This window comes from Strongylocentrotus purpuratus, unplaced genomic scaffold, assembly GCF_000002235.5.
Source record: "Strongylocentrotus purpuratus isolate Spur 01 unplaced genomic scaffold, Spur_5.0 spur5_scaffold_4, whole genome shotgun sequence".
NCBI lineage: Eukaryota > Metazoa > Echinodermata > Echinoidea > Camarodonta > Strongylocentrotidae > Strongylocentrotus > Strongylocentrotus purpuratus.
Genome location: NW_022145610.1, coordinates 4,589,719 through 4,612,417, shown reverse-complemented (window position 1 = coordinate 4,612,417; position 22,699 = coordinate 4,589,719). Strand labels below are relative to the sequence as shown.

General features: G+C 39.2%; 1 protein-coding gene across 3 annotated transcripts; it reads left to right on the top strand.

The window, feature by feature from the left end:
• Positions 1-330: 330 nt before the first annotated feature.
• On the top strand, positions 331-22,154 carry LOC100892577 (deleted in malignant brain tumors 1 protein). 3 transcript variants are annotated; one of them, XM_030998145.1, is made up of 17 exons: positions 331-458; positions 5,927-6,211; positions 7,006-7,329; positions 7,797-8,093; positions 8,443-8,699; positions 9,354-9,732; positions 10,266-10,346; positions 10,822-10,902; positions 12,549-12,899; positions 13,172-13,252; positions 15,045-15,122; positions 16,503-16,853; positions 17,327-17,377; positions 18,336-18,386; positions 18,820-19,167; positions 19,653-19,991; positions 21,042-22,154. In XM_030998145.1, exons 1-17 carry the CDS (start codon positions 383-385, stop codon positions 21,398-21,400), a joined length of 3,789 nt encoding a protein of 1,262 aa, XP_030854005.1. In that variant the 5' UTR covers positions 331-382; the 3' UTR covers positions 21,401-22,154. The 3 variants fall into 3 exon arrangements, with proteins under 3 accessions (XP_030854005.1, XP_030854004.1, XP_030854006.1); XM_030998144.1 differs by having other exon boundaries at positions 15,042-15,122; XM_030998146.1 differs by lacking the exons at positions 13,172-13,252; positions 15,045-15,122; positions 16,503-16,853.
• Positions 22,155-22,699: the final 545 nt, after the last annotated feature.

Here is a 22,699-nt window from a genome sequence, read left to right as displayed (position 1 = left end):
CTGGAAGCAGGATCGCAATTGGGGTGCCGAAGGAAGGAAAGACAACTATGGCGGGAGGGGGGGGGGGGGGGGTAAAAGACAAGCGAAATTCAACACGCTTTTATTTAATGGAGCAGAAGTTCTACACTTTTACATACTTGTCTTTATTAATTTGAGACTTTCTAAAAAGTATCCGCTTCATAAAAAATTATCCATTATCAATACAATTCTTGAAAATATAATATGGCTCTCCCCGGAGAGTGAATGGAACATTCTGAAATTTTCGTATCAAGCCAATATTTAGAACAAAGATTTGCCAGCATACTCTCATTGTCTGGCTGGTGACTAGGAGAGACACCACTTCAACCTTCAGCTCAAGCGTCAACTTAATTAGACTGCGTCCATGAGTTACCAGGGCCTACAGATGAAGGCCTTTGTTGCCGTCTGTGCTCTCTGCTTCCTAGCCAGACAAACGACTGGTAAGAGAACCTAATTTCAAACCTTCCTGTTACGTATCATTGATTCATCAATTAATATTAAAATTATGAGAATGTTTTCAAATTCCAAGGATTTTCATTTTAACAGCAACTACATGACAAAGGTTTTGGCATAGCAGAGTATAAGAAATAATGTAACATTATGGTCCAGGAGTTGAGGTAACTACTTGACATGCTCAGTTATGATAATATAGCCCGAATTGAGATAGCTTGCATTGTATGTTCATTAACCTTTTGAATTCTTTTTAATGATGAATTTTCATTTATTGATAGGTTAATAATTATTAGAAACCATTTTATTGGCTGACAAGCTATCACGTAACTCTCAACATTTACATAGAATTCGACGATATTTGTCACTGAAAGCAAAGAATAGGGTATGTTTCAGGACAGTAGGAATCCCACGGACATATTTAATGATACAGAAAAGCTAAGTGTTATCAACTTTCCCTCGGGAATGTTATTTCAATATTTTACTTACATACCATTCCTTTTGTAAAAAACTATGATTCATTTTGTAAGAAATATTATCTCCGTCCAAGAAGATAATATAATTTCGTTTTCAGCAACTAAGGAATATATTTCATTTCAAACTTTGCCATCCTTCCGAAAAAGAATACAAGTACTGTTATCATACAGCTTTTTACCCGGATCATTTTCCTTACTAGCTAATTTTGCCAGGGACATATAAGATATCAAGAGTCCCGGTATTGTTATTGTGTAGACAGTGCGTATAACAAAAGTGTACCCAAATTTGATAGCTCCTAATTAAACATAAAATCTAATAATGTCTGCTGTACCAAAGAGCAAACAAATCAATTCTTTGGTTGGAAACTAAATTATCTTTTAAGTTGGCGGCAACTTTGAAGTGGGCAACTCAAAACAATAGTATGCCAGTGTTTCATAAAAACATGTAAATTAACCATTGAGAATGATGTAATTAGTTTTTTTATTCATTCCACCCACTCCTTTACCAGAAGGCAGTGGAGTAAGTTGGCTATTCCACAGTTGCTAACTAAAGATTTTAGTTGACTACAAGGGCCTAGTTGAAAACTCCATTAGTGAGGTTTTTATGAATATTGGCCCAGAAGGCACGCAATGGCTAGTTATAAACTAGATGAGTTAGTTGGATACTCCATTGGTGATAACTAGGTATTTTAGTTGAATACTAGGGTCTAGTCGCCAAATACCTTACCAAGGTTTGTGAATATTGGCCCAGGTTATTATTTTATATCAAACAGAAGAACATGAACTTGCCTAATAATATTCGACAAATTATACAAATAGCGTTCAATACAACAAAATATAAGAACCGACAAGTGAGAATTTCCGAGTGATGTTATATTTCACAGAGGCTGCGGGCCGCGGTAGAAATATGATGGATGAGTGGAATTCTGCATTTGGAGGTGAATATATGGTATTGCATTAATTACGTGTTAATTGTGCCTGTTTTGTAATTCATGAATACACATTATATTTCGCACCATTGGATTTTCAAATAAATACTTTCAAAATGACGTGATGAATTAATGTCAAGATATCACAGTCGAGGAATTCATAGCAATTTCGAATTCACTCGTTCACGTATATCTTTCGGCCATTCCTGAATTAGGTTGTTCTGTTTTCAGGAATGGCCGAAAGTATAGCAGGAGCGGCGAATTCTTTGGTCATAACCGAGATGGGGCGGACATACACGAGGTAACTGTTACCGTTCGGTGAATGGTCTGGCAATACCCCCTCTCTAGGAATAGGAATTCCATGTTGTAGAATAAAAACTTCACATTTAGCGACGCCATGCAGCATAGGTATATAGGCACTAGGAATTTCTATCATTTTTTGCGAGGTCAATATTTTATATTTTCAAATCAAAAAGAATTTTGTTATGGCCACAATGAGCCGCTTCCAGGCGCGGATCCAGGATTTTCCAATAGGGGGGGGGGGGGGGCCGGAAATTTGAAAATTGCGCAGACCATTTTTTCAACTCAACATACCAATACTGACAAGGTCATATTAGAAGCACGATACCAGTAGAATTTTTGACATTTTCATCGGGGGGGGGGGGGGGGGCTATAGCCTCTTGCCCGGAAAGTAATTTTCTGGTTTCACAATTCGAAAAAGTGAGCGAAGCGAGCGAGCAACAATAATTTGTGAAAGTGTTATTTATCACCAAAATAAACGAGAAAAGATATCAAAAACTCATATTCGGGCAGCTCGCTGTCTCCCCCCCTCCATTACGCGCGAAGCGCGGAAGCTTTGAACCTTCATTAATTGTTACTAGAGAAGGAAGACGATTTGTTGTACCATTCTCGACTTTTAATCCTTGTCTGAATTCAGTTTCCTCCCGCCCGCGCGAAGCGCGGAAGCTTTGGCCTTTCATTAATTATTAGAGAAAGAAGAAGATTTGTTGTAACATTCTCGACTCTTATTACTTGACATTTTCGACCCTTAATCCTTCTCTGAACTAAGTTTCCCCCCCCCCCTCCCGCGCGAAGCGCGGAAGCTTTGGCGTTTCATTAAATTATAAGGGAAAGGAGACGATTCTTTGTACTATTCTCGACTCTTTATCCTTGTCTGAATTCAGTTTTCCCCCGCCCGCGCGTAGCGCGTAAGCTTTGACGGTTTATTAAATTATTAGAGGAAGAAGACGAATCGTTGGACCATTCTCGTCTCTTAATTCTTGTTTGAATTCAATTTTCCCCATCCCGCGCGAAGCGCGGAAGCTTTGACGTTTCATTAATTATTAGAGAAAGAAGAAGATTTGTTGTACCATTCTCGACTCTTATTACTTGACTGAATTCAGCCCCCCCCCCCGCCTACCGCGCGAAGCACGGAAACTTTGGCCTTTCATAGTTTAATGAAATTATTAGAGAAAGAAGACGATTCTTTGTACCGTCCTCGACTCTTTATCCTTGTCTGAATTGAGTGCTTTGACGTTTCATTAAATTATTAGAGAAAGAAGACGATTCGTAACTCTTAATCCTTGTCTGAATTGAGTTCCGCCCGCCCCCCTCCCGCGCGAAGCGCGGAAGCTTTGTCGTTTCATTAAATTATAAGGGGAAAGGAAACGATTCTTTGTACCATTCTCGACTCTTAATCCTTGTCTGAATTCAGTTTTTCCCCGCCCGCGCGTAGCGCGTAAGCTTTGACGTTTCATTGAATTATTAGAGAAAGAAGATGATTCGTTGTTCCATTATCGACTCTTAATCCTTGGCTGAATTCAGTTTTTCCCCGCCCGCGCGTAGCGCGTAAACTTCTGACGTTTCATTAAATTATTAGACAAAGCAGACGATTCGTTTTACCATTCCTTGTCTGATTTCAGTTGCCCCCCTTCCGAGCCAAGCGCGGAAGCTTTGACATTACATATAATTATTAGAGAAAGAAGACGATTCGTTGTACCGTACTCGACTTGTCAGAATTTTTTTTGGTATTCTTTGTCTGCTCCTTTTTCGTCTTATGTCCTCTTCCTGCCCCTACCGCCCCTGGCTACGCGCCTGCTTTAAAGGGAAAATGAAACAATCATGATTGTGATAGCACACAATTAGGTTAGTAGAAATGAAAGGGAGAAAAGATCTATTACACTAACCATGGATAAATCACGGCCGGGAGCGTCATATCATAGTTTTGTGTTATCGGGCGAGGGCCGGGGCGTAGCAACCAAGCAAGATTTTGCAATGTTGAAATTATGCATTCTAGAAAATTCCGCTATATTTCTTTCTAGCTATATTTCTAAATTTCCTGAGGGACGTGTCTCCCTATCGGGCCCAGGATTGCCGCCCTGTCCATGATTACTACCAACATGAGTTCAAATACAAACACGAGCGAGTTGGTATGAGCTGAATTCAAATGAAGGGCAAAATAAGAGTAATGAAGCGGCCCAACCGTTAATTTAAAATTTGACTGTTGAGTATATAGCTTCTATTTAAAAGTTGGGCTTTCTTCTTTATCTTTTCTTTTTTCTTTTCTCTTCTCTTCCTTTTTCTTTTCCCTTCTCCTTTCTTTTCTCTTCTCCTTTTTTTCTTCTCCTCTTCTCCTTTTTTTTCTTCTTTTCTTCCTCTTTTTTTCTTCCTTTTTTTGCGCCGCCAATAGTGGGGCCGCGGCCGTTTCGGCCCCCCCCTGGATCCGCCACTGGCTTCAACCCTCTCGGGTTTACTCTCACGAATACGTCTAGTTTGTGATATTTCAGCGGGTCGACCCGACTGATTTGTATGGAAAAAAAGACTATTTTCTCCAAACAGATCAGTGGTCGACCCCAACAAAAATAAAAATAATAATAATAATAAAAGTGTTACTTATAAAGCGCTTACCACCGAAGTCTCTAAGCGCTAAAAAAAAAAAAATTGTCACTGCTGCCTGCTCGCGATCGTATATATGCGTACGTAAAAGCCTGCGTCTGTGGAGAAGATGAGCTGCAAGCGCCCCTCTCAAGTATGAAACTACCTATAATGCCATCCTTTTGTAAATGTTAGCCGGGTTGACAATAATAAAACATAGTCGAAACCAGAATCCTGATAATTCATTTATTTCAGCTACAACACGAACTTTATCTAGCCATGGCCTTAACATAACCGATAAACATGTTTTTTCATTCTTTCAAGGGTGCCAGGAAATTCCTTGAATTTATGATTAAATTATTTCCTGTTTAAAACATTCATCAATTCACATCCCCGTATCCAGATGTCATTCAAATACAATCTAAAATCAAAACACACGCCTGGATTACTTCAAACAGTGTATAAAATAAAATGAATGAAGAATATTGTGTGCCCTTATTCCTCAACCTTTGGATCCATTAATCAGTTCCGAATTTACAGGTGGCATTATGAGACCTGCCACCTGTCATAAGGGATGAAGAAAAGGGGCAGCAAGGGAAGAGAGAGAGAGAGAGAGAGCGAGAGAGAGGAAGAGAGGGGGGTGGAGAGATCGAGAGAGAGGGAGAAATGAGAAAGGGGTAAGGGGCAACGTGGAAGACGATATGCCATCCGCCTCTTACTCGACGGGCAACCTAAAGCTAGTACACTTTGATTAAACCAACGAGGTACCAATACCTGAGTATTGGGATATGTGGGGAGGAAGCTATTATGGATGTCTGCCGGGGCCGATTTGCTGCATGTTGATTAAAAAGGACTCCAAAATATGTTTTATTTTCTAGAGCTATTTTTTACATTGTACCCGTATTATCCAGCGGATCGACCTTGAAGTGGTCTCTAGGAGACATGTCACTCGATCTTTGTTAATTAATATGTATGCTAATTAATTACCCTGCGAGTCTCCAAGTGCGGAAGCCTTTCTTAGCTTTTATCAATAAGTTTCCTGTAAGGTGTATGGTATCTGCCAGAAAACAATGGGCTAACTATCATAGTACAAAATATTTTGAAAAGATTGCTGTGAAATTTTTCGAACCCCGATTCTGTATTTTCTAAATTCATAATATCTTTGATCTTAATGTACAGGAACGCCTGCCTGTAAGCTTGATCCTACAGGGGTCAACTACAGAGGGAACGTATCTCAGACGTTATCTGGTCGCACCTGTCAACAATGGACCTCGCAGTACCCCCACGATCACACCAGGACCCCCTCTGAATACCCCAATACAGGGCTTGGAGGACACAACTATTGCAGAAACCCAGACAATGTCTTCACTGCTTGGTGCTATACCACTGACCCTGAGGTTAGATGGGAGTATTGTGCTGTAGGTGACTTTGACCCAGAGTGTACCATCACTCCCCTAGCTGGAGGTTAGTTTATGAATAATGTCTTTAATCTTGAATTAGATGCACCCAGAAAGCTTCCTTAAAGTTGCCAGGGTGTCCAGGTCGGAATTATAGTTCTTGTAAATTTGATTGTTTTGACCAGCATTTTCTTGTAAGCAAATGTTAAGAAAAGCAAAGTTTTACCCCCGACTTTAAGCATCCATATAATTATAATTAAGAGCCATTCAGAGGATGACATTAATTGACAATTACGTACTGCGTTCACTTGGTCCAAGCCATAGACAGTCAAAGACTACATTTCTACCCACTGAGCTTTAGACGTATTTTCTTGATTGATTGGCAAACCGGACTAGCTGGCGACCAAAGTAAGTTAGCTATAATGAAGCATAGGTAATTACAGCTATGTTAAGGTTAGAAAATAAGAGGGCGATATGTTTAGCTAGTTGATGGGAGTTATATGTGATAATCATGATGCTGGCAAACTGTAGCAGGCCGAAAGATCAGTTGGATCCCCGGCCTCAATAAAACAAAACATTCCTAGATACTAAAATAGATGACATAGTCATTATTGTGATTAAGATGCGATGCTAAAATGCGTGAATGAAGATCGAATGCTACATAATTGGGTTCCATGGATTTTTCTAAAAAAGACGAAATGATCAAAAGTGAAGTCAGTAGACTGTTGTATAGCATCATCAAATTATAATGTCTTCTGATTGACCGGTGCGCCCTTTTACCCCTGTTCCACTTCACCCCTCCCATGTTGCCGATTTTACATTTGCTGTTTGTTTTCTAATCCCTAAACATGATTTTGATAGGACTATCAGAGTGCTACCTGTTATCAAACGCAACTGACTACAGGGGAAATATATCGGTGTCCCGCAATGGCCATACATGTCAGCAGTGGAGCGTCCAGACACCTCATGAGCACAACTACGCCCCTTCTGACTACCCCAATGATGGTCTTGGTGACCACAATCTCTGCAGGAATCCAGGGGGAAGTGGTGACATGGTTTGGTGCTATACGACTTCCCCTACTCGCTGGGAGTTCTGCAACATCGGAGTGCCCCGTGAAAATTGCAACGAGGAAACAACTACTGCAGAAACAACAAGTGTTCCTACTCCTCCGACTCCTGAAACAGGTAAGACATATATACAAGTAAAGGTAATCTTGCAGGTGGAGATCAGCTTTGAATATGCTAACTTAACCCTGATCTATTCCCATGTTATTTGATATACTTATATCGAACGGTGATTTCTTTTTATAATGATATCGCATCATGCAGAGACTCCAACTCTCCCACTCTTGACGGAATTACAGTACAAATCACATTTTTATCCTCATATACTCATCCCCTTATATACGTGAAAAGAGAGTAGGGATGTAGGTAAACGGCCTTGCATAAGAATATACATTTGTTTCACAAGATTTCATACTAGGTATTCAACCTGTGAGGTTTACAGGTCCAGTCAACGCTTAATTTACTTGACACCTCTAAACTGATCACCCTAAATGATAGCAATATCGAGGAAAGTCGCATGATGAGAACTTTGAGAAATTTAGAAATAAAATGCCTGGATATAATTTTTGTCTTCTTCATTTTGAAAGCTACCACCACAGGATCTCCAGAGTGCCAGCAGGACCCATCAGGGGCCACCTACAGAGGGGAGGTGTCTCACACGGTTTCTGGACGTACCTGTCAGAAGTGGACCCTCCAAGCACCCCATGAGCACAACAGGACACCGGAGGAGTACCCTAACAGCGGGCTGGGAGACCACAACTATTGCAGAAATGTGGGGGCTTCCTCCTTCACTGCATGGTGCTACACCACCGATTCAGACGAGCGATGGGAGTACTGCCCTGTCGGCACCTATGAGCCCGAATGCATGGCACATACAACATTGAGTGAGTTTCAAAAGTCGCAAATATATTATTCACTCTACAGGCTCGCTCACTTATTACGCGCAGTAAACCTAACAGGCAGGTTTGAAAAATGAATATGTGGGTGTGAGAACAAAAGGCCTCTGAGCATATTCAAGCAGTAAATGTTTATCCGTGTTATAAGATAAAGGAGTGTAAAGCACACCTCACTTGTGCTATTTTTTGCAACAGTAATTTGTTAAGTTAATTTACTGCATAATATGGAAACAAAGCTAAATGAGCTATTCCAACCCATTTATAATAATAAATGGGTTTATGACACTACAATTAAACAAGTTAATGTCTTGTTTGATTTCACCATTTCCAATCTTAGGCCCAAGTGACTGCTACACCGATCCCTATGCAACGGACTACAGTGGGACCATCAACGTGACTCGCAGTGGTTATACGTGCCAGGCCTGGACTTCTCAGTATCCCCATGAGCACAGCAGGACCCCATTAGAGTACCCGAATACTGGTATCGGGGAGCACAACTACTGCCGCAACCCTGACACCTCAGACATGGCCTGGTGCTATACAACTGATTCCAACGTCAGATGGGAGTACTGCAGTATTGGAATCCCCCAAGAGGTACATGATGATTATATTATCTTCATTTGTTCCATGAATTATTAAATTAGCAGGCACGGAGTTTGTACAGAATGATTTATAATTATGCATTATTTGAGGAGCTTTTTTAGGAGATCAACTTTGGGGTTTTGCAATTCTGTCAAATAATGATTCCATTTAAAGCATAGAGTGAAATGAAAGATAATACATGTATTATGTATACATATATATATATAATACATGACACTATAATATTTACAACCTGTTTGTAAAACGTAGGATAATTTGTTCATTTTTATTCTCCTTTTGGTGCACCTCTTCTTTAAGGTACCGAACCTTAAAGAAGGGACGGTGCACCCAGAGGAGACTGTACCGACACCCTTCAACTCTTAGGATACCACACAAATAATCTCCCTGTGCCACTTTGTATTTATCATGTACCCAATGTTTAACTATTATATGACTGTTTCTAGTGCAAGATTAAAATTCGGTATTTAAAAGGGTTGTCATGGAGCTAATAAAGACTCGGAATGGGTCATTTTTCAAAGCCATGTGTTTCGGCAAGCAATCCTACCACAAATTTCTGCCGATTGCTTTGAGCAAAATTGCATGAATGGCGAATGAGTGACCATCCAAAGAGGTAAGCAAATTGTGAAAACTCTGTTCTGCCAATAGCAATGTGAAGAAGAACAGACTACACCCTCCCTCTCACCAACCAGTATGACAGACATTGTCCGTCTGAGCAAGGGTCCTAATTCTTGGACCGGACGTGTTGAGATCAACATCGACGGCGAATGGGGAACTATCTGCGATGACCTTTGGGGTCTGGATGAAGCCAGCACTGTGTGCAGGATGCTTGGGTACCGAGAGGGCGCTATACGGGCCAGCGTCAGGGCAGAATTTGGGTCCGGCTTGCCTACGGTACCAATCTGGCTTGACAATGTTGATTGCTTGGTCCCTTGGGATAACATCCTTGAGTGTCAACATGATGACATTGGAGTACACAACTGTCAGCATTCTGAGGATGCCGGTGTTGAGTGCAAGCCAAACGAAGGTGCGTATGTAAGCATGTCCACAACACAGTCCGGCAGCGATTTCAAATACTGCCATCATGCATATCTTGCCATCATATTTCTGTTTCCCAGTATCTATAGCCAAATATATAGAACCTAAGAGCCACGCCTTTGATGTACGCCATGTCCCTCTTAGAACATGAATCATGCAGTATGTCACAGCTCAGTAAGGTTGCCCACACTCACAGTCTCTTGCGCATATTTGCCGTGCATCTCCAAGTATGCCGTGCACCCCTAGGGCATCGCCCCAGACTTCCTCAGTGGCAGTTATTGGACATTTTCTTCTTCTTCTTGAAAACCCATGGCTGGATTTTAAACCAAACTGTGTAGGAATCATCTGCATGAAAGGAAGATCTAAAGTTGTTCAAATGTGGTATATGCCCATCAGACAATTATAATGTAATACAAATAGTAGTAGTAGTAGTAGTAGTAGTAGTAGTAGTAGTAAAAGTAGTAGTAGGAGTAGTAGTAGTAGCAGATCATTTGGGTCTCTCTCATATCCTTTCATATGCAGAAGCTGTTGAGACTACTATCTCATCAATCACAGCCTCAAACACAGCCTCCTCCGAGCAGATGACACAGGTATACTCAAATGGTGAGAGTTATGAACATGATAACATCCTGATTGACTTTGCATGATATATATCATTATTATTATGATCATTATTATTAATATTGTAGTAGTAGTTGTAGGAGCAGAAATAGAAGTAGTAATAATAGAAACAGTAATAGTAATAATAGTAGTAGTAGTAACTTACTAATAGTAATAGTAATAGTAGTAGTAGAAGTATAAGAAGTAGTATTAGTTATAGTAGTAGAAGTAGTAATAGTAATATTAGGAGTAGTAGGAGTAGTAACAGTAGAAGTGGTAGTAGTAATAGTAGTAGAAATATTAGTAGTTATAGTAGTAGAAATGTAAGTAGTAATAGTAGAAGTAGTAGTAGTAGTAGTAATAATACAAGTAGTAATAGTAGTAGTAGTAGTAGTAGTAGAAGTAGTAGCAAAAGTAGTAATAGATCATTTGGGTCTTTGAAACGTTCATAGCCTCTTTTATATCCCTTCATATGCAGAAGCTGTTGAGACTACTATCTCATCTATCACAGCCTCAAACACAGCCTCCTCCGAGCAGATGGTACAGGTACACTCAAATGGTAAGAGTTATAAACATATGTTATCATCTTGATTGAATTTGCATGATATCATTTATATAGCATCATAATCAGGCGCGCCGGAAGCAGTTTGGGATGGGGGGGGGGGGGGAAACATTCCACGGGGCTCACCTTCCAGGTGCAGTGACGTAATGAGCAAAAACGTTTGGAAGGGGGGGGGGCAGAAGAAAAATCTGCATCACCACCACTCTTACACGTTACATGCATGCCCCGCCGAACGTTTCTCAAAGTGTTGTATTAAAGATTAGGTAGAGCGTAAATTGGCGTGTGGTCCAGGGCCTGAGCCCCGGAAGGAGGTCAAGGGGCTGAGTCCCCAGAAGCTCAGGGTTTTAGGCATTCAATTACGGTCATATAAGCATATTTAGACACCTTATTTGTGACACTGGCAGGCCACTATTTGGCGGAGAGTCCAGGGAGCAGAGCCCCCGGAAGCTCAGGTGTTTTAGGTATTTAATTACGGTCAGATGAGCATCCAGGGCCCCGCCTTAAGGCCCCTCGGTGGGGTCCAGTGGGCAGAGCCCCCGGAAGCTCGGGGTTTTAGGTATTTAATTACGGTCAGATGAGCATCCAGGGGGCAGAGCCCCCGGAAGCTCAGAGGTTTTAATATTAAACTGTGGTCATATGAGCATCCAGGGGCCGCCTTAGGGCCATAGGTGGGGTCCAGGGGGCAAAGCCCCCGGAAGCTCAGGGATTTTAGGTATTTAATTACGGTCAGATGAGCATCCAGGGCCCCGTCTTAGGGCCCTTGGTGGGATCCGGGGCGGAGCCCCCGTTACCTCTGGGGTTTTAGGCATTTAATTACGGTCACATGAGTATCAAGGGGGCAGAGCCCCCGGAAGCTCGGGTTTTTTTCTTCCTCTCTTTTTTTCTTTTTCTCTGTAACAAACTTTTTTTCAAAAGTGAGGGGGTTCGAGCCCCCGAGCCCGGTCATTCTGCAGACCCTGACATAAATGCTTCTAAACAAGCATATTTTTCGCCCGACTGTAAATTTTGGGGAATTCTAATTTTCGAACAAACGCATAAAAAGGTATGACTTACCAACAAATTGAGAAAAATACCGGAAAATCATGTCATTTCAGCAAAATTTGTAAATCACTGGTATCGAATAAGAAATAACCCCCCCATTAGTACGCAAGCATTCAGGGGCTCATGTCTTCTCACTCCTATAACAAAAAAAAAAAACAGACACGCTTTTCCATTCTCTCACAATATGTCCATGATTTGCGCGTATCGCTTTTATAAAAACCTTCATTGATAAATATAGGTGGCATGTGCAATGTTTAGGAAATTTAATTCCTGTTAACTTTTCTTTGAATGGAATTTTATATGTCATTTAATTCAGGTTTTTATTATTATGTTCTTTTGGGGTTAAAAATACAAACCATCTTTACTCCTTTAATTTACTGCTTTTTTTTTTTTTCCTCAGTGGAGTGTAAAATTGCATTAATTTTAATCTTGTGGTATGTATATATGAATATTAACACCCATATTGTTCAATGAGAAAAATAGGAAAAAAAGTGTAGGTATTCTGTACAGCTTGTCAAGTAGCAAATGTACCCTCTTATCATGAAGAATGCTTGATTATAATCCCTTCAATAACGTACAAACATGTTGAATTATATTTTAAGGAGGTAATTTCACTCTTCAAGACGGAGACAGTCTGTACATCTCTTCTCCCAACTACCCTGCCAACTACGATTCCAACGCCAATGTTCTATGGGTCATCACCATGCCGGAGGATTGCTCTCTGGTTCTGAGTGTCCTCAGCTTTCAAACTGAGAACTATTTTGACGCGCTGACCGTAAGCAGTGAATCAGAAGCTGATCAGTCGGTTGTGCTAATTAGCAGATTTTTAAGTCGTCTGGCGCCGTTCAACAGAACTTATGCTCCGTCAACGTTAATGCGAATCCAATTCAGAACTGATCGTAGTGTAGTGTATCAAGGATTTGAGGCAGAATTAAGAGCTTCTTGCAGTGCAGGTAAGCAAATTGAGCTTTGATATTATCATTATTGTTAGTTTTTATTTTTGTTGTTTTTATTGTTATCATGATAAGTATTATTATTATTGTTGTTATTGTAGTAGTAATCGTAGTATTAATGGACGTATGGCCAGTAGTTGTAGTAGTAGTAGTAGAAGAAGAAGAAGTAGTAGTTGTAGTTATAGTAGAAGTAGTAGATATAATATTATTAATAGTAGATCACATGGGTATTTGAAACTTCCATAGCCTCTTTCATTTCCCTTCTTATGCAGAAGCTGGTGAGACTACTATCTCATCTATCACAGCCCTAAACACAGCCTCCTCCGAGCAGATGACAGGGGAAGACTTAAATGGTGAGAGTTTGTTTGTTAGTTTTATTTATTCACCATGTAAAATAACTGTTTACAGATAATAGAATTCGGTTCGATATATAATAATAATACGTAGTAGGAACAATGCATAAACAAAAAATGTTTGAAGCGCAACGTCCCTAAGATAATAGCTGGTAATTATTAGGTTTAAATAAAAACATGGCTTAAAATAAGACATTCTGTAATTACAAAGTAAAACAAAATACAAAATCATGCCCCTTAATGTACCTCTTATTGACCAAAAAATTGGAGAGAAATAATTCCTTTTTTTTTTTAATAACAAAAGATTATTGCAAGTTCGTATTTCCTGTGGGAAAGCGTTGCAAATGTCAGGACCTACATATCGAATTGATCTGTGGGCTAAAGCACTCCTTGGTGTAAACAATTAAAAATCAGAAGAATGTCTGGTTAGGTAGTTATGAATGTTTCTATTTAGAGTAAAATCGTTACAAAATGATAAAGTCTGTACATGAAAACTGCAATTTGCATAAAATGAATATCAGTAACTTTCAAAGTTCTCAATCTGAACAATAATGGGTCAGTGTGATCAAAGTACCCAGAGCCACAACATAGTCTCATCAGTGGCGGATCCAGGGGAGGGGGGGGGGGAGGGGGCCGGGGGACCCGGCCCCCCCCCCTTGCGAAAAAAATCATTGTAAAAACACATGATTTTTACCTTTTTGAGGGGTTGGGCCCCCCTGGCGCTCAAAGGGGGGGGGGGGGGGGGGGGGTGCAAATTTTAAAATTTTCGAGGACCAAAAAAAAAAGTGCTCTCTACCCCCCCCCCCCCCCCCCCACTGATCGAATTTTCGGTCGGTGCGATTTTCAAATTTTCGGGAGCAAAAAAAAGTGCTCAAAGTATTGAGATAGGCCGATAATTACTGAATAAACTAGCATCGTCTTTCTTATAGATAGGTACTACTTTCGAAATTTTCATCATTGAAGGAAAACTACCAGACACCAATGACAGGTTGAATATGTAAACGAGGGGCTTAATTATACTTCCAATTATGTTTTTTAGCAAGTGTGTATTCATCTCATCATGTCCAGTTGAATGACTGGAACTAAGTGATGCAACAATCCTCATTACCTCAACTGGATTTGTAGGGTTTAAAAAAATACTGTTTACAGAGGAATCAAAAAGTTATAAACCTGTTATCACCTTGATTGACTTTGCATGATATCCTTTATCAATATATTATAATAATAATTATTATTATTGTAGCAGTAGTAGTAGTAGTAGAAGGAGTAGTAGTAATATTAGTAGTAGTAGTAAAAGGAGTAGTAGTAACAATTACAGTAATAGTTGTATCAGTAGTAGTATCAGTATTAGTAGTAATAGTAATTGTAGCAGTAGTAGTAATAATAGTAGCAAAGTAGTATACGAAATAGTTGCAGTAATAGTTGTATCAGTAGTACTAGTAGAAGTAGAAGTAGTAGTAGAAGTAGTAGTAGTAGTAGTAATAATAATAGAAGTACAATGAGTAGTAATATTAGTATAAGTAGTAGTAGTAGAAGTAAAAGTAGTAGTAGAAGTAGTAGTAGTTGTAGTAATAATAATAGAAGTAGAATCAGTAGTAATATTAGTATACTTACTAGTAAACTTATTAGTAGTAGTAGAAGTAGTAGTTATAGTAGTAGTAGTAGTAGTAGTATTAATAGTAGTAGTAATACTAGTATAAGTAGTAGAAGTTATAGTAAAAGTAGTAGTAATGATATTATTATTAGTAGTAGATCATTTGGGTCTCTCTCATTTCCCCTTCATATGTAGAAGCTGTTGAGACCACCATCCTATCAATCACAACCTCAAACACAGCCTCCTCCCAGCAGATGACACAGGTACACTCAAATGGTGAGAGTTATGAACATGAACAGTAGTAGGAGGGTAACATTAGTATATGATATTTTCATTTGATGCGCTAGCTTTTTAATTTACTTTGGTTGTTCCTTTTCCATTCATATTTCACTTTTTATATCATTATGTTTATGTTTGTACTTGTAATTCCTATTTGTGTATTACCTTTCTCTCTTCACCTCGTTTTATATTTGTCATCTGTAAGTATAGTTTTTCCTAGGTATGTATTTATATTCAATTCGGTATCTATATGATCTGTTTTATGTTTGTAACACGGACTTGCTGAAAAGCAGTCTTTTTAGGCTGATGTGATGTTTACCGTGATTATAGATATTAAATAGAATTAAAACAAATTAATTTAAGCACGTACCATTTGAGAAAATTAACCTAAACCATAAGTTTTATGTATTACCAGCAGTCACATTCATCTTGTTTTTAAGACATCAAGTGTAATATGCTTTACAGTTCTGTATCTACAAAGTAAATTCAATACATGTAGGACCTCTGTTGTGTGCCTAGATGCCATTCATTTACATATATAGTGGCGGTTTTTTTGTAGCTGTTTACCGCGTCACATCCAAACAAGCCTTTTTTCAAGCAATTGCTAAATATCAACTTTCAAGTATTGACTTTTTATTTGGAAAGGTTTATTGTTTTATTGTTAGATTAGGTATGAAATATATCACATGGGAATACGCTTTAAAACGAAGTTATTGCTTCTGTTTCACTAGAAATGTACCCATATTTTAGTCTCAACTGAAATGTTTAAGGTCGAAACAAACGTGTTTAATTTCGTAGGGACAGCATTTCTATTTGTGATCACTAAAATACGATGAATGTACATTTGTTATGCTATTAGAATCTTGAACTTCCTGTATCTAATACAGCGATCTTGATATTTCTAAAATGATTAACTATCTTGCTGTTTGCCTAATTTTGTTCAAATATTTCTTACAAGTTTCTCTAGTTCATGAGTACGTCTCATACTTCATTTATTCAGGTGCGTTATCTGCCTATCTAAGTAGCAAATGTACCCTCTTACCATAAATAATGCTTGATCCTTTCAGCTGACAGCTGCAGAGTTATGGAATAAATTACCTAGTCAATTTAAGCAGGTTGATACAGTAGAAAATGTCAAGAGTCTCTTAAAGACACCTTTTTTCGCTTGTTAAAATAGTACAATGTTATGACAAAGCAGTCATTCTTTCTCTTCCCTTCCCTTCCCTCATGTTTGCTATTATCCCTTTTCTTTTCTACTGAGCGCATAGGGACTTAAATTTATTTTCGTGATATACGCTATATGAGAATGGTTTATTATCATCATTATTGATTATGATCCCTTTAATAACGTACAAACATGTTGAATTATAATTTAAGGAGGTCATTTCGCTCTTCAAGACGGAGACAGTCTGTACATCTCTTCTCCCAACTACCCTGCCAACTACGATTCCTACGCCGATGTTCTATGGGTCATCACCATGCCGGAGGACTGCTCTCTGGTTCTGAGTGTCCTCAGCTTTAACACTGAAAGCTTTTATGATGCGCTGACCGTAAGCAGTGAATCAGGAGCTGATCAGTCGGTTGTGCTAATTGACACATTATCAAGTCGTCTGGAGCCGTTCAACAGAACTTATGCTCCGTCAACGTTAATGCGAATTATATTCAGAACTGATAGTACTGTAGAGTATAAAGGATTTGAGGCAGAATTAAGAGCTTCTTGCAGTGCAGGTAAGCAAGTTGAGCTTTGATTCTTTCATCGTATTGTTATCATTGTTATTTGAATTATTATTATTATTATTAATTTGTTAAGAGGTCAACTGCTATGAAATTTCAGGGTTTTAGCCTTAACATCATGATATGTCAATCACTTAAGGTATAAACTGTTAACTTAATGGTAGCATGCATCACGACAGTGACATAAAATGATTAGATTTTGGAATGTCTGGTCAAAAGTGAAGGTCGTAAAAGATCAACTGACATAAAAGGCTGTTTGTTATTAAAAAATGTTATAATTCAAGCCATGGTTTTAACTGAGTTTATTAATGAAGGGCGTGATCAACACATACGGGAACCTATAATGTGACAGTGGAAGCTCGTGGTCATAAATACTTCTATTGTAAAATTTATATTTTTATCCCCTTGACATATGCGTGCTCCTGTACCTCATTTCAGAATATCATCAATTTATCTATTTTGTACAGAAACAACAACTGCAAGCCAGACTACAAGACAGACTACACAAGATTCTAATGGTAAGAGTTGATGTGAGTTTATTCGAAAGAATCTTCCTTCTGGTAATTACTCACACCTTCTAAACAGAATTGTGAAATTTTGCCTAAAACATCGATTGTGATAGTTTATGCAAATTTATTCGAAATATATATATATATATATATATGCATTTTTATCCCTTATTTATAAACTATTTGTCTTGTCCGATAGGGCATAACAGGGTATTTAAAAGTTCTAAACAGAATTACAAATTTTATCGTTAACGTTAAATATGGTTCGTTGGATGAACAAAACTTCTACTCGATATTTGATATTTAATATTTTAGTTTGCCTCAATCATAATTTTGAAAACTTCTACAGATTTATTCAATATTTCAAAAAATCTTTATTCTTTCTCTTTTCCCAACCAATTTAGCAGAGAAAAGTACATTGTGACACTTTATCAAGTCATTGTTTAAATGCACAGAGGGCTACTTGTTCACATCATTATAAAATAATCGTCTTATTACATCTTTATCTTATAAATATTTCAAAACGTCAAGAGAGTACTCTATGGATTGTTACACACACAGATGGAGCAATCACGTTTGCATCTCACGGGTCAAAGGTCAGCATCTCCTCTACAAATTACCCTGCAGCATATCCACCTTATATGGACAAGGTGTCATAATTTATTGTCTATTAAAGTAATATAAGAATGACTATTCCATGATCTTACTGATGGTCAGAACCATCTATACCAGAGCTTGGCCAACCCGGTTCGAGTTGGACACAATATGGCGATTACTGCTTTAATTTGTTGGGCAAGCACAAAACATTACAATATACGCCATGTTGTGACCCAGTGAAACCAAGTTGGCCAAACTCTGTGTATAGGTGGCTCTGCTGATGGTAATACAAGTATTCCTCAAACACTAGTTTACCCAACTCATATATTTCCTTTTTTATTCAATATATCTTTCCTGTATTTATCAACAGATATGACTAGTGAAGCACCATGGACCATTGGTGGGAATGTGGATTCTACAGGTATGATGATGATTGATTGTGCAATGTGCCATGGAGACATCAGTGTCAAAATCACCTTTTGAACTCTATTTTCTTTTCTAGGAACTGACTTTCATCTCATTCTTATTATTTCAAGAACTGTGTTAAGGTATCTGAACTGATTAGAATGTAGGTGTAATTAAGAGATGAAATGCGAATGATCACAGGATCTTTAAAAATGTTGAAATCACAGAAAAATATCCCGTTTCTGCGAATACAAAAATGATCCAATGTCAACCAAACTGAGCTAAAAAAAATTAAGGAATCATCACAAGATTAAACGAAAAAATAGTTTGGGTTTCAGAGCTAGGTAACAGGATGCTTGGTTGATGAACGTACATGTAGGTAGAGGCTTATTAGAGACAAAGTCGCATTCCGTGATCCTGTTCAAACTGCTTTGTAATCGCTGTTTCAGGTGGACCTATCGCTCTTAGGGAGGGACAGGACTACTTTATTGGATCCTCTAGCTTTCCAAGCAACTACCCAAGCAATGCAACCATTCTGTGGCAAGTGACAACCTCGGACCGTTGCGCCATCCATATCACTTTCATGGCCTTCAGCACCGAGCCCATATATGACTACTTGGTTGTGGGGTCGCAGGACGTAACACCCAAGAACATGGTCCATCGATGGACAGGAGGGGAGGTTCCTGCACCCCTCCATTTGAACTCCAACCAGGCATGGTTTCTCTTCATGTCAGACTCTGAGACGGAAGAGCAGGGGTTTGTGGCGAAGCTACATGCTATGTGTTCAAACTCAACAGGTGATTTATATAATCTTTTGAATTTTTGCCATATCTAATAAAGTGATTTATTTAATCTTTTGACTTTTTGCCATATCTAATAAAGACTTGTGAGAGAATTAATTGTAAGTCCCCCTGTCAATTGCCTTAGTCATCTGTACAACGTTGTCATTGATATAAATGTTATAAATGATTTAGATCAATCCCAGCTCATATATAAGACAGGGTCCTGATTTAACTTTAGGTTCCAACATACATGAGATACAGCGATATTATTGCCAGCAAACGTAATATGGAAGTACTAGATATAGCATAATTATGGTCTGAAAATAGACCATTTATTTTCCTTGAAGTTACCACTAAGAACACTAGCTGTGACAGTTCACTATTAGCGTATTGATCAGTTTCTTTTAAATGTGACCAGGAACAAACAATCAAGAAATATTTTAAAGTGCACATGTAAACCAGAAAGAGTGCCTTGCCAACTTTCCTCTCCATGCATGCAGCCTCTATAGAGGATGTGCGTCTGGTTGATGGCAATGTACCACAAGAGGGCAGGCTTGAAGTCCTTTACCAAGGCCAATGGGGAACTGTTTGTGAGGACCTGTGGGAGAGGACGAATGCTGAGGTTGTGTGCAGGATGCTAGGGTACGAGGGAGCCGACTTGGAGTACTCGACCACCGACTTGTGGTGGCTCATCAAAGGCTCAGGACCTATCTTGATGGATAATGTACGTTGCCAAGGCAACGAGTCTAGTCTTGATGAGTGCAGCCATCTTGGATTGGGTGTCCACAACTGCGACCACTCCAAAGATGTGGGTGTGACCTGCAGAACAGGATCAGAAGGTATGTAGACATCCTGGTGTTCTATTTGCTAGAGATGAATGTGACTGCATCTCTCATATGCCTAAGCCAGTATATATGTTTATGGATCCTGTGCCCCTCAGCATCTGACCTCCCAAACCCCACTATTTTTTAAATTAATATATTCATGCTCATATCTAACTGTACTTGGGCCAATTTGGTCAACTTTGGTTCAGGTTTTGCCAAGTTATCACAATATAAATATATTTCTGGCATTTTTAAACACTTTTATGATCCTGTGACTTTTGACTTCTCTCACCCAAATCTGTTCATCCTTGCATACTCATTCACAATTCATCAAAGTTTGGCTTGAATTGGTTTAGTACTTTTCAGGTAATCGTGGTAACAAGCTATTTTGACCCTTAATACCTTTCACCTCATACACCTGGAATCTAATCAGTCTATCCTTGCATACTCATGCATACCGGATCCAAGTTCGGTTAAAATCCATTCAATGACGGTACTCGAGTTATCACGATAACGAACTATTTTCTGGTAGTTTTTAACACTTGATTACCTTTACCTTTGACCTTTTATACCCAGAATCTATTCACTTCATTCTTTGCATGCTAATACATACTTGTTCCAAGTTTGGTTAAAATCCTTTCGATCAACGTTTCTTGAATTATCGAGTAACAAAACGCATGACGGACTGATGGACGGGCAACATAAAAACATAATGCCCCCTGCACCACCTTTTGTTGCAGAGGCATAATCATCTTTTACTCTTGCGTAAATATTCAAATGCACATCAATTGTCTAGGGCTACACCTTGTTCTAGGAAAATTCTCCATGGAATGTTTAAATATTTCTTGCAAATGTTTTTCTTGATTAGTGATTTGATGTTCAGAGCCATTAATTATAATTCATGCCGTTTGAGGAAAATATGTTGAAGGATGTAGAACATGTCACCTTTTCCCTTTAGATAGCCTTTCCAGACAGATACCTCATGTATTAAGCCTATAGCTAATGAGAGGACTCAGAAGTCAACTAGTTTATCGGCTCTTATTTCTTTTCCATATTTTTCTGCAGCCAACCCATCCACTGACAATTCAGCCATCATCCGCCTTGTGAACGGCAACCGGCCAAGCGAGGGCAGGGTAGAAGTATTCCGAGGCCGAAGCTGGGGGACGGTCTGCGATGACTACTGGGGGATAGAGGATGCAAACGTGGCTTGTAAGATGCTGGGATACGAGAGGGCCGAGTTGGCTTACAGAGAGGCCAAGTTTGGTGAGGGAGACGGGGCCATTTTGCTTGACGATGTCTCTTGCACCGGGAGAGAGCCCAGTCTGTTTGCATGCGATCATAGCGACTTTGCTGACTGTTCTCATGCTGAAGACGCTGGTGTGAAGTGCCTTGAGACCAGCGGCAGAGATCTGTCGTTAGCCTAGGGGGATGCAGACCAGAAGCAGTCCTCCCGGGGGACCCCACTTTTCAAATACCCCAAAGGTGCCCCTTTTTAACATAGGAAAAGTACTCCTTTTACTTTAACAAGTGGCCCTATTAATTTGTATAAGTGCCCCTTCCCCATTTAACCTCAGATGAGTGCCCCTCTTTATTTTGACACATGCCTCTTTTCCTGTACAAGTTCCCATTTTCCTTTTCAATAAGTGTCTATTTTCCATTCTCATAACAAATAATCCCTTTTTAATCTTTAGAAAGCGCCCTTTTCAGGAACGAGAAGTGTCCCTTTTCACTTTTGATATATGCCCCCTTCACCTCTGATAATTGCCCTATTCAAATCTGAGAGATGCCCCTTTTACTCTGCCAAGTGCCCCTCCCCCTTTTAATAACTACCCCCTTTTTAATTTGGATAAGCGGACCTTATATTTTCAGAAGTGCCTCTTTTCCTTATGATAAGAGACCCCATTTTAAAAAGAGCCCCTTCCCATAAATTCCCTTTTCAGGTACTTTTCAGGTGCCCTTTCACCTCCGATAATTGCCCCTATTCAAATATGAGAGATACTCGTTTTACTTTGACAAGTGCCCCTTCCCCTCCTGATGAGTGTACATTTTCACCTCTAATAACTGCCCCTTCTATATGACACGCGCCCCCTTTCCATTCTAATCAAAATTCATGTTCTTTTTTCTTCTTATAAGTGCCCCTTCCCTTCTCATAATTATCTCTTTTCATTTCTGATAAGTGCCCAGTTTATTCTAAGATGTGCCTCTTTTTCTTTTTAATAAAGAGCCACTTCCCCTTCTCATAAAAGCCCCCTCCCATTAAATTTTGATCATTGCCCCTTTTCTTTTAACTAATGCACATTTTCCTTTATCATAAGTGCCCCTTTTTCATTTTAATAACTGCCCTTTTTCATATCTGGTCAGAGCCTAGTTTCAGGTGCATTAAGTACCCCCTTTTCACCTCTGATAATTACCCTTTGTACTTCGACAAAATGACTCCTCTTCTTTTCTAATAAGTGACCCCTTTTCCTCTCATCATTAAACGTGCACCTAATTTCAAGCGCCTAAGAGCAATTTCCCCCAAAGCTCACTCGCATTTATAAGTGATACAATTATGTTACTTATCAAATGTCTTTTCAGTCTTCCGTTGCGAGAATGTGCTTATATTACATGCAGCATCTATGTTAGAGAAGAAATGAATAATTACTTTACTTGTGTGTTATTTCTTTATCAATATGTGTGTAATTACTTTGTAGTTGGAAAATAGAAGATTGTACTGCACGGAC

Excerpts from the sequence above, each read along its gene's own strand:
- LOC100892577 (XM_030998144.1), top strand. The coding sequence starts at position 383 with ATGAGTTACCAGGGCCTACAGATGAAGGCCTTTGTTGCCGTCTGTGCT. Across the intron at positions 8,700-9,353 it reads GTATTGGAATCCCCCAAGAG|CAATGTGAAGAAGAACAGAC; the intron begins GTACATGATGAT and ends TTCTGCCAATAG. Across the intron at positions 19,992-21,041 it reads CTGCAGAACAGGATCAGAAG|CCAACCCATCCACTGACAAT; the intron begins GTATGTAGACAT and ends ATTTTTCTGCAG.